The sequence below is a fragment of the Erythranthe guttata genome, chromosome 1, assembly GCF_056151865.1.
Source record: "Erythranthe guttata isolate IM_541 chromosome 1, IM_541, whole genome shotgun sequence".
In the NCBI taxonomy this organism is placed as follows: Eukaryota; Viridiplantae; Streptophyta; class Magnoliopsida; order Lamiales; family Phrymaceae; genus Erythranthe; species Erythranthe guttata.
This window is the reverse complement of record NC_142533.1, coordinates 8,434,053-8,446,553: the sequence shown is the minus strand read 5'-3', so window position 1 is coordinate 8,446,553 and position 12,501 is coordinate 8,434,053. Positions and strand designations below refer to the sequence as shown.

The following is a 12,501-nucleotide window of genomic DNA, read 5'->3' as shown; positions in this document are numbered from 1 at the left end:
AGGACGCTGGAACGTGTTCTAATTTTAACGATGGCATTGTGGATGGTGATATCACAACTAATGCTATTGTGGATGATGATGTCAACACTATTACTCCAATGAAGCGATCCAACGATTGTATTTTGGATAGTATTCTCAATGATCCTACCGTCCAGCAATCATCCACCAAATTATTGAAAAAGATCAAACAAGAGAAAATGGAGTAATGTATTATTTAAATTTATTCGTCATTTTTTGTTATTCATTTCGATTTTCTTTGGTATTTCGTATTTAGAGACACAATATGTTTTTCTATTTTGAGACAATGTCCTTAATACTTTTGCATGAAGCTTATTACAATAAAGTTACTTATGTTTTTTAATGCGGCAAACGTATTTATTCATTTATGCCAAATGAATTATGCATATTAATAAAATTGTTTACATATTTGAACATTAATTGCTTTACAAAGATTATACATTGACATACGAAAGAGAGTACCCATATAGATAACATTGTTATTTTTACGTAAATATTTGTATTTATAAATATAATAATCTATATTATATTCTTCGATCTACGTAATATATTTTATGAAACATTTACGTATGAATCAGATTAATCACCCATGTGTTAATATATTTTCAAATAAAATTGATAAATTAATACCGGTTAAAATACTTTTTATAATTACATGTATTAAATTAACAATAATAAATTATTATAACATGTTTAGTAACCAACTTATTCACACGTAAATACCTCTTTTAATATGGAAATTAAATATTTTACATTCTACTAAAACCTATTAATATTTATGTTTTTTAATCTCGCGTTGTGTTTATGGTAATAGGATCCGATATTTTCAATCAAATATACATTATTTAAGGCAAATATATTAATCATCTATATAAGATTTTTAGTCTTTTTTCTATTAACTTTGACATTAATTATGAAATCCGTGGACTGTAATAATTAAATATTGATATGAATATAGTGTGTGTATTTTCTAACTTTATTTTTAATACTCATATATTTTGAAATATTTTGATTATAGAAAGAGTATTAATTTATGCAATGTTAACTTAAATCAATTATATTTTTAAAATATCACCATATATCATTTATTCCTAGATTAAAGCTCATTTTAAAATTTGAATTTTTAATTTTTAATCTACTTTCCAAATTATGCGTATATTCCAAACTATTTAATCTACCTAACCCAATGTTATTTTCAATAATCAAGCCACATTCTTCAAATTATCGTAAATATTTTCACTCAAGAATTATTGATTTTATATTTTTTAATCGTTCTTTCACCCCACATTTATATACGCACAATACTGTACGGATTTTATTACCCCCTTCCCTCCCCCATTTTTTTAATCTTTCAATCCCGAATCCAAATTCGTTCGAGGTGAAAATGGAAGTTTAACTAACATTATGCGTACTTTGCAACAACCATTTTGATCGCAATTTGGATCCATGTATGTGTATTTCATGCAGAAAATCTATCAAAGTCGAACTGCGCACGGGGCCATGTTTTATATGTGGTGTAGTTGAAACAGAAGATTACAAAACCTTTTTCAATTGTGGGTTGTGTGAATGTGTGTTTACACATTATATGTGTATACCGCCGAATGAACGTCGGCACTCTGGCTCTCTATGGAGGTGTGGTCAATGCGATTGGTCTTTCAACATGGCGATGTATCAACCATTTTCTAATGAAAATGAATTTCTTTTTGATGACGATGTAAATAACATTAATGCCTCACTCATCTACTTTGAGAGGAAGTTTATGTTCAAAGATCTCCACAAGAAGGTAATATCATTTCTTAATGTGAAATTTTCATTGAATGTTATCATAAACTTATCATTATATTTATTCTAATCTTTTTCATTTGCATATGTTATAGTATATACGCAAATCTTTTGCTAAGAATCATGGGTTGATTGGCAAAAACTACATCGATGTTGAGTTTCTCGGTGGTACAACGAGGAATATTAGAGTACGTACAACAAGAAGACGTAAAAAACCTAATGTCTACCTCACTATTGGCAGGAAATCGTTTTGTTCTTCCAACAACATGGTTATTGGCAATACATATTCGTTTGTGTTTGACACTACAAGAAATGTAATTATTGTTGCGAATGTCGATTAGATTATTATGTTTTATATTTAAATCGTATTATCAATAAATTAATTACTTATTCAAAAATTACTTAATCGTAATATCATTTTAATCTAACAACTTTTAATCTTAACATTACTAATTATATAAACTCAGTACATTATTTTAAATGAATAATATTATTTAATTAATTTTGGATAGATTATGAAGATCTTGGAGACCAGACGTATGAATGTCCTTTTTGTGGTTCAATAATGTGGGACGGTGAAAGAATTGACAAGCATAGACAAACATCCAGGCCTTATGTTGTATGCCCGGGAAAGTCCAGCTCCAAAAAATAAGAGATGCACCTCCTACACTTAACAATTTAGTGTTTGGCACTGATCGTAGGAGCAAACACTTCCAAGAGAATGTACGATCGTATAATATGATGTTTTCTTTCACGTCGCTTGGTGGAAAAGTGCAGACATCTATTAATAACGGATCTCGTCCATACACATTTCTGTTACACGGACAGAATTACCATCTACTGGGCAGTTTATTGCCGGAAGAAGGCACTAGGCCTAAGTTTGCCCAACTTTACATTTTCGACACAGAAAATGAGATTCAGAATCGAATTGATGCCGTCAGGTAAAATTTTCGGAATTATATTCCTGTTCTAAGGAATATAGAGCTTACAAATTATAATTACATTATTTTTTATTTGACAGGTCCGAAAATCAATCTAACAATCTTGACCCAGCCGTCGTTGCATCGTTGAAAGATATGATTGACGGTAACAATGTACTTGCACATCATTACCGTGCTGTTCGAGATCGTTTTTCCAATGATGGCCATCAAGGAGTAAAACTCAGATTGGTAAAGAGTCGCAGTACTGATGGCATGACGTACAATCTTCCTAACGCAAGTGAAATAACAGGCTTGATCGTTGGTGACTTTGACACACAAGAGGGTGTTAGGGATATTGTAGTTGAGACGCGCTCAAATAAGCTTCAACGAATCAGTGAGCTCCATCCTCTTTACTTGCCTCTACAGTATCCTTTTTTATTTCCTTACGGTGAAGATGGTTATCGAGACGATATTAGTTTGAGAGAATCTTCATTTGCTGATAATAGAAAACGAAGGAAGGTAAGCATGCGAGAATTCTTTGCATACCTAATTATAAAAAAACGGCATGGAGAACATTCGTTACTTTTGCATTCCAAGAAGTTATTTCTGCAGTTCTGTGTTGATGGATTTTCGATGGTTGAGTCACAGAGGTTGAATTTCATAAGGTTCAATCAGGATCAACTTAGGGTTGACATGTACAAGGGTATCGAAGAAAAGATTTTTAAAGGAGACACTGAGGGTAAATCGGTTGGACAACGCATTATAATTCCAGGGTCGTTCACCGCAGGTCCAAGGTATATGTTTAACAACTTCGTTGATGCTCTTCAAATATGTAACTGGATTGGATTTTCAACCCTCTTCATCACCATCACATGCAACTAGATTGGATTAAAAGATACAAATCTCAGGCCGGAGGATCGGCCAGACATTTTGTGTCGTGTGTTCAAAATGAAGCTCGATAGTATGATGACGGAAATCAAGAAGGGTCGTCCGTATATTTGGAGGTATTAGAGCATGTGAGTATTTAATTAGATATCCATTTATAATTAAACATTTAATACGATTATATAAATTAGATAATTTAGTCATGTGCGAGTTTAACTACTTTTTGCTTCATTAACTAAATTAATTCATATTTTTTAATACCGTATGTTTATTATGCAGATGTATGCACAATAGAATTTCATAAACGAGGTCTACCGCATGCACATATTTTATTGTGGTTGCATAATGACGACAAGCCCAAGAATCCAGAAGAAATTGACAGGATCATATGTGCTGAAATTCCTGACGAAGAAAACGACAGAAAGATGTACCAGTTGGTGGAGAAGTATATGATACATGGACCGTGCGGTCAGGCGAATTTGAAATCTCCATGTATGAAAGATAGAGTTTGCATGAAGCGATTTCCAAAGCCGTTTGTGCAGCGCACTGAATCAGATGCAGATGGGTTTACAGTGTATAGGAGAAGGGAAGATGGCAAAACAGTTACGAAGAAGAAGACTACTCTTGATAATGGGTTTGTGGTCCCCTACAATCGTATATTGTTGAGTAAATACCGAGCTCACATTAATATCGAGCTATGCAACCAAAACAAGTCAATTAAATACCTGTTCAAATACGTAAACAAGGGGCATGACCGAGTCACAACGGCATTTTATGAGACACGCAATATAGATGGCGGTGCTGAGATTCGTGATGAGATAAAGATGTACTACGACTACAGATATCTTTCGGCGTGTGAGGCAATGTGGAGGTTGTTTAACTTTGATATTCATTACAGAGACCCGTCCGTAATTAGGCTAAGCTTTCATCTCCCCGATCATCAGCCAATTGTCTTCAATGAAAACCAGTCGTTACAAAGTGTGTTGGATAAGCCATCTGCCAAGCAAACTATGTTCCTGGCGTGGTTTGAGGCCAACAAGAACTATCCACATGCAAGGGACTTGAGGTACGGAGATTTTCCACAACAATTTGCGTATAAAGAGGATTCTCGAACTTGGGTGCCAAGGAAAAAAGGATTTTCTATCGGTAGGATTGCGAATGTTCCCCCTGGAAAGGGGGAAGACTATTACCTTAGGGTACTACTTAATATTCAAAGGGGATGCACGTGCTACGAGGACATCAGAATAGTTTTTGACATTGTCTACCATATGTTCAGGGATGCATGTTATGTGTTGGGTTTGCTAGATGACGACAAAGAATACATAGATGCAATAAAAAAAGTGAATACTTGGGCATCGGGGGATTATATAAGAAGGTTATTTGCGGTTATGCTGCTTTCCAATAGCTTAAGTCGGCCCGAACATGTTTGGCAAAGTTGTTGGTTGGATTTGGCTGATGGTATTGCTTACAAACAACAACGTCTTCATAAAAATCCAGGTATGGCAATTTGTATGGTATTGTATTCAATTAGATTTTACGTATTAATCATTCTTTTAATATTGTCTCTGTACGATTTCAACTAGATGCACATAATTTATCCATTTTTTTATTGTTGAAGATTTACATATATCAGATGAAAGCTTGAAGAACTATACTCTCACCGAAATAGAAAAAATATTGAAAAGAAATGGTAAAATCCTGCAAAATTACGCGCCTATGCCAGTTCCAATCGAATACTCATATGAGGACACAAAAAACATATTGGTGTTAGATGAACTGGATTACGACCGATTTGAAATGGGTAGAGAACTTCAACAGTGTCTTGCTTCCATTACAGATGAGCAAAGAAAGGTTTATGATGTAGTCGTAGATGCAGTAACTAATGACGTAACCAATGACAGTGGTGGAATGTTCTTTCTATATGGCCATGGTGGAACGGGAAAGACGTTTCTATGGAAAACTCTTTCGGCAGCAGTTCGTTCGAATGGAGAGATTGTAATTAACGTTGCATCGAGTGGTATAGCATCGTTATTGCTCCCCGGTGGAAGAACAGCTCATTCTCGATTCGGACTACCCATAAATGTACATGAGAGTTCCACCTGCAGCATATCGCAACAAAGTCCACAGACAGAGTTGCTCATAAGGGCAAAGCTTATTATATGGGACGAGGCCCCTATGATGCATATATACTGTTTTGAAGCCCTTGACAAGACAATGAAGTCAATATTACAGGCCGACAAGCCCTTTGGTGGTAAGGTGGTTGTTCTTAGAGGTGATTTTAGGCAGATTTTACCAGTTGTGCTCAAAGCATCAAGGCAGGACATAGTATATGCTACGATAAACTCCTCTCCGCTGTGGAATTTCTTTCGTGTTATGAAGTTGACTAAGAACATGAGATTGCAGTCATGTTCTTCTCCATCTAATGTGGATGAGATAAAAGAATTTGGAGACTGGATACTGAATGTTGGTAATGGGGATGTTGGGGAAGACAATGATGGTGAAGCTTCGATAGAGATTCCAGATGACATGTTGATTGGTGATTCAGAAGATCCATTCAGAGACCTACTCGAATTCGTTTACCCGGATTTGTTGAGTAACATGTACGATCGAGATTATTTCAAGGGAGGGCAATTCTTGCACCAACTAATGAATGCGTCGAGTCTGTGAACGATCACTTAATGTCTCTTCTTCCAGGAGAGGAGAAGGTGTACCTGAGCTCAGATAGTATGTGTAGGGACGAGCACACAACGGAGGATAATGCAGAAATTTATTCGACTGAATTCTTCAACACAATAAGATGCTCCGGAGTTCCTTCTCATGCGTTGAGGATCAAGGTTGGTGCACCCGTTTTGCTAATAAGAAACATCGATCAAGCTAGAGGATTGTGCAACGGTACCAGACTTCAAATTATTAGAACTGGCATTCACATTCTGAGTTGCAAAATTCTTTCCGGAAAAAATATCGGTGACATGGTGTTCATTCCTCAGATGACTTTAATACCATCTAACTCCGGACTGCCAATTAAATTTCAGAGAAGACAATTTCCGCTGATTGTTTCTTTTGCAACGATGATAAATAAAAGCCAAGGCCAAACTCTTTCGCATGTTGGTTTCTATCTTCCTAGGCCTGTCTTCAGCCATGGTCAACTATATGTAGCAGTGTCCAGAGTTAAGAGCAGAGGTGGCATTAAGATATTCATCAAGTCGGATTCGGGTGAACTCACCAATGTTACTAGAAATGTCGTGTACAAAGAAGTATTTCATCGAATTTGAAGGTAGAAAATATTTTCATATTTATCATTTATTCATGTAACATGTTTTTTATTTTATTTTTAAAGAACTTATTCTTTTGCAGGTGTTTCTTATCTATATATTTTCCCCGGTGCGATGTTTTTTTTCAGTCATTTCCCTATGGTGCTCGGTGCAATTCTTATTATCTTTAAGATTTATTTTTGACGATATACTAATATTTAATAGTATTCTTATATTATAACTATGAAGAACATGACACTTATAACATATTTTTATTATCGTTGGTCGATTACGTTATGTACTTAGATTCAGTGACCGTAATAATTGTTATCTGCTTAAATTTATTTTTGAGACATGTATTTTCAGTCAAAAATATGTCGCCCCGTGCATCGCACGGGTGAATACTAGTATTTTATCAAAGCGTAATATTTGAACCAATTAAGCTCAAGTCCTTTCAATTCGTAAAAAATATTCAAATATTTGAATCGATTCATTAGCGCGCTCAACTATTGACAAGAACGTCTTAATCAAATTAACTATTATTAATTAAAGTGTAATACATTTTTAATTCAATTTTATCATAAAAAAATAATTCCTAAATTACGCAAGAATCAAATCATAAGATTAATTAAAGCGTATGATTTGAATCAATTAAGCGCAAATCCTTTTAATTTGTAAATATTATTCAAAAATTTGAATCGATTAAGTTCAACCACTGACAAGAACGTATTAATCGTGTTAACTATTTATAATTAAAGTCTACTATCCTTTTAATTCAATTTTAACAACAAAATAATAATTTAATTCGTAAAATTGTAAAAATCATATCGTAAATCGTAAGATTTAATCTAACCATGAACCGATTAAATCTTACGATTTTTACGAATTAAATTTTATTATTTTTTATGATAAAATTCAATAAAAAAAAGGTTACTAAACTTTAACTATACACAAATTGATTAATACGCTATTGTAAATTATTGAGTTTAACCGATTCAAATATTTGAATATTGTATACGAATTGAAATGAGTTGAGCTTAATCGATCAAATCTTTGAATATTGTTTTTGAATTGAAAACACATGAGTTTAATTGATTCAAATATTACGATTTAATTAAATCTTCCAATTTACGATTCAATTCAAACTTCAAATTCTTTCAAAACTCATTTTTAAATTACACGAGTTGAACAACATTTCCTTAGATTTTTAAATTATATTATATAAAGATTTGTTAGTATGGGATATTTTTAATATATAATAATAATAATTATATGAGAATTAATAATTTATTTAACATTATTTATATAAGTTTTATAACCATTATAAATTGTAGCTTTGTGATATATATCCGTATTGTTAGTTTATTCTCAATTATGTGTTGTGTCTTAATGGTAAGTATTCTTGTGTGTTTTCAGATGATCACGAGTTCGAATTCAGGTTGATGCAATTTTGGATGGGTGGTTTAATGATTTTTACGAATAATGATATAATTGACATTATAAATTTTAATTCAGCAATAAATATATATTTAAAATTGCATTAAAAATATAGAGGGTAAAATTGACATTACATTAATAATATATAATGGCCGATTTTTTGAAAATATTAATTATACGAAGGGTATTTACGACAATACGTAAATGAGGAAAAAATTGATTTTTTGGCAGGGACACGTGGCGCAATATAAAAGGGGTATCTCATAAAAGTTTAGAACATGGGATCTCACCCTAGAAAGACCCTATAAATGTAAGGAAATCATGCAATGACTCACATTCGAGATATATCCCAAAGATCCATATCACTAGTTGAACTTTTTATATAACTTGGAAAATCATAAGCATTTTTTCTTTCTATTTTTTTTTTTTTAATTTATTTTCTAGGTTATGGATCTACTACTAGAAGTCGATGCATAAGTTTAACCGTCAAAGTAACAACTCAATGTTCTGTAAAAAAAATTGAATTATTAATAACCTATATATCTATAAATAAAGGGAACACTTTTTTCTCAAAAATAAAATAAAATTAATATTAGGTCAATTGTTTTATTTATTTTCGCGTCTTAAGCCTCCAAAATCACAATAAACGTTACTACATCATCGTCCACAATAGTCGTACAATTTATTCGGAATTTTGTAGACTGCATTCAGGTTGCCAAGACGAAGGGTTCGAACAATAGTCATAAATCATATACGTGGCTCTGAATGTCTTGAGCTGTCGTTTCTGATCGTCACTGAGCTGTATATATTTTTCCGTGTTCCAATAGTAATTCGTGCTGTAGCATTGCTTAATATCATCACTAGGCGCAGGGCAGGCGTTGAAAGCGAAATCGGTATAGTGAGCTATGAAGGGAGCGTTCGCCCAGTTGACCGGTCCTGGCCAAATCCATTCCGGTGGTGGATTCCATATACTTGCTTCGATATGCATCGGACCTATCGGATAAGGTTTAAATGGCGCGTGATAGTGCACTCTTATAGGAATGCCATCAATTGAGAATCTACAATACAATAATCACAGCCATTACAATAACATTAATTAGGATCTCAAATATTGATTAATTAGATCTAATTTAAAGGAAAACCTAAGACTAATACGACCTTTTTTTTTTTTCTTTTTTCTTTTTCTTCGTTAACTATTTTATCATTCCTTCCATGAAAACCCTATTTTTAGTTAATAATTAGGAGTAAACTGCAAAAACTACCCCTGTGTAATCTCGAAATAGCAAAAACCCCCCTGTGATAAATAAACTAGCAAAAACCTCCCCTGTGAAATTATTTAAATAGCAAAAACCCCCCTATGGAACTATTTGAGGGTTGACTTGATATAAAAAGACACAAATACCCCTGGAGTCTTGCAATTAATAAATTCTTATATTTTATAAATATTTTAATTATTTTATTTAAAAAATAATCAATTTAGTTGTTTACTATTTTTTTTAATTTCTAAACAAACAAATTAAAAAGAATAAATATACATATAATATGTATATATATAAATACATTTTGAGGGACAATTTTGTCATTTCAAGTCTAAAAAATCAGCTAGGGGGGATTCTGCCTTTGACTAAATTTCACAGGGGGGTTTTTGCTAGTTTATTTATCACAGGGGGGTTTTCGCTATTTCGAGATAACACAGGGGTGGTATTTGCAGTTTACTCTAATAATTAGCGTTGTTAATTATAGGACGGCATTTCATACAAGTCATTTTTTTACGGGGATTTATACGTGCAAGATTAATCATTCATGTAAAACTCGAATATTTTTTTCTCTTAACCTATTAGTCGATAACAGTTATTCAATAGAATATGAAAACAAAAATATTAACAGTAGATGTAAAAGTAGGAACAAGATTTTCAAATTATTTTTACGCGTAATATATAAAGATTATACACATAATAAAAATGCACAAAAAGTATTAGAAGATTCGTTCTCGTCCGTAATTAGAAAGTGCACCATGTGTTTGGCGTATTTCACGTTTCGTTTTTGTGCGTTATTAGAAATGCAGGTTTCGGATTCAGAAAAAAAATCATTATCATTTTTAATGAATCTGGCTACTATTTATTTGATAATATACTAGCAATTCTCCCCGTGCGATGCGCAGGATTGCCAAAAGGAAGAAATATTATATGGAAAAATACAGTTTTAGTCCCTCAAATTAAATAATAATAATTGATTTAAAAAAATTGGAAATATGCCACTAGAGTTTCTTAGGTTAGCGTTTCTTACTTTTATATTTAAGATTATAGGTGATGTTAAATATATATTAACATAGATAGAGTCGTAAGAAAAGGGATCTCACAGTATCAAGTATTGGTTCCAACGGATTTCGTAAGTGTGAAAATCCCATGCTGGATTAAATGGAAGTTTGAAAGCTTGTTCTCTATGACCGGTGTCGTTCATAAATACATTAGTTTGCACTGTTCCGTTGGTCCCGAAAAACTCAAAGTCGAGCTCAAAATGATTTGAACTTGCGCTCTCATCATTTCGGAGTGAAGTTAACTGCCAAATACAAATAAACAAACATATATATAAAATAATAACATAATCAATTTTATAGAAATTAAAAAAAAAAAAAAAAAAAAAAGATACCCGGCCTTACGTAAAATAATAACTTAGTGTGATTTACATCACCTTCTCTACGAAAGTGGAAATTTATCCAATGAACTAATATATATAGATATCGTGGGGTTCTAATTTAATTATGTAAAAGAAAAGGATTAAAGATTAATTATTGAAACCTGAGTAGTTATTCAACTTTAGCATGACTTCGGTTCTTTGGGGATTAATCATGAAGTTATCGCCACCCCAAAGATAGGTGTAGTAATCATCAAAAGTACAATTTGCTGCCACAAAAAAATGACAAAGAAGAATGGCTATAAAAGTGAGGGGAGCCATTTTTTAATTCTTTTATTCATATATTATGAATGGTTTTTACATCATTATATATATACTACATCCATCACATAAATTAGTGTCTTTTTCTTTCATTAGTAAGTAATTAAAAATATTACATTATTATTTTGTAATTTCGAGAAATATATCAAGTGTCGAATTTACAAATTCTATAATTTATAATAAAATATTGAAAAAAGTCAATAATATGGAGGGTTTGTCGTTTTGAGATTTATTTCATTTGAGTTTCTTATTATAATTCGGTCAAACCTCAATAATTACTGTCGTAATTTTTCCTATAAATTTATGTCCCAATGTTTTAAATCTATGTTTTTTGACATGTAACATGCAAATATTTTGGAATACATATAGATGCAATTTAAAAATTGCAAAGATAATCGTGTTAATTAACTTGGTCAAAATTTCCAACGTATAACCATAATAGGAAAAGAATATTACAATGGCAACTAATTGGCTTGGCAATATATAGTAGAATTACTATGATTTTATGAAGAAAAAAAAAGTTACATTAGCTGAAAATTTATTCAATGGAAAAAGAGTGATACCCCTAGTTTTGAAAATATATATGAGGAAGGCTTAATAAATTTTTCCTTCATAGTTAAAACTCAAATTTTGATCTTAATTAGTGAAACCCTCCTACACAACTTGAAGTACCTGTTTTACCCTTTTAGTTTTAATTCTATACATAAAACCCGAGCCCCAGCCTTCTCTCTTCCCCTCTCTCTCTCTAACTCTCTCTCTATCGACAAACCCTCGCGGCCAGATCTGCTCCCCCACCGCCTTGCGCCGCTCGCCACTGATCCCCCACTGCTGCTCCCCCCACCGACGTTCGCCGATGCTCTGCCACCGACGTTCGCCGCTGCTCCGCCACCGCCGTTCGCCTTGCGCCGCTGCTCAGCCACCGCGTTGCTCCGCTACTCAGCACCGCCTTGTGCCATTGCTCCACCACCGACGTTCGCCGCTGCTCCACCACTGTCGTTCGCCGCTGCTCCGCAGCCGCCTTGCGCCGCCCGTTGCTGCTCCTCCCACCGCCTATGTGGAAATAAGTGCGATCTATGATCTCATTATTCAGACCATAAATTATCGTCTTTCGTGTAATTTCGGATACCCAAGATTCGTGCTAGAGGTGGAATGCCATGATTTTGAGGTGAAATTTACTATGTTTTTTAAGGTCTGTGAGCAATTAATATTTAAAAAAAAAAATCTTTGGATTAATTTGATTTTTTATTTTGTTT

The 12,501-nt window shown here is 33.2% G+C and overlaps 2 protein-coding genes across 2 annotated transcripts; both read left to right on the top strand.

Annotated features, from left to right (window-relative positions):
* The first annotated feature begins 1,603 nt into the window (after positions 1–1,603).
* LOC105967828 (uncharacterized) lies at positions 1,604–6,272 on the top strand. The gene is made up of 7 exons (XM_088816160.1): positions 1,604–1,801; positions 1,896–1,988; positions 2,629–2,741; positions 2,822–3,239; positions 3,333–3,552; positions 3,885–5,102; positions 5,239–6,272. The coding sequence occupies exons 1-7, from the start codon at positions 1,604–1,606 to the stop codon at positions 6,270–6,272; spliced, it is 3,294 nt and encodes a 1,097-aa protein (XP_088672286.1).
* An 11-nt stretch (positions 6,273–6,283) lies between these two features.
* On the top strand, positions 6,284–6,877 carry LOC148772772 (uncharacterized). The gene has a single exon (XM_088816124.1). It carries the CDS (start codon positions 6,284–6,286, stop codon positions 6,875–6,877), a length of 594 nt encoding a protein of 197 aa, XP_088672250.1.
* Positions 6,878–12,501: the final 5,624 nt, after the last annotated feature.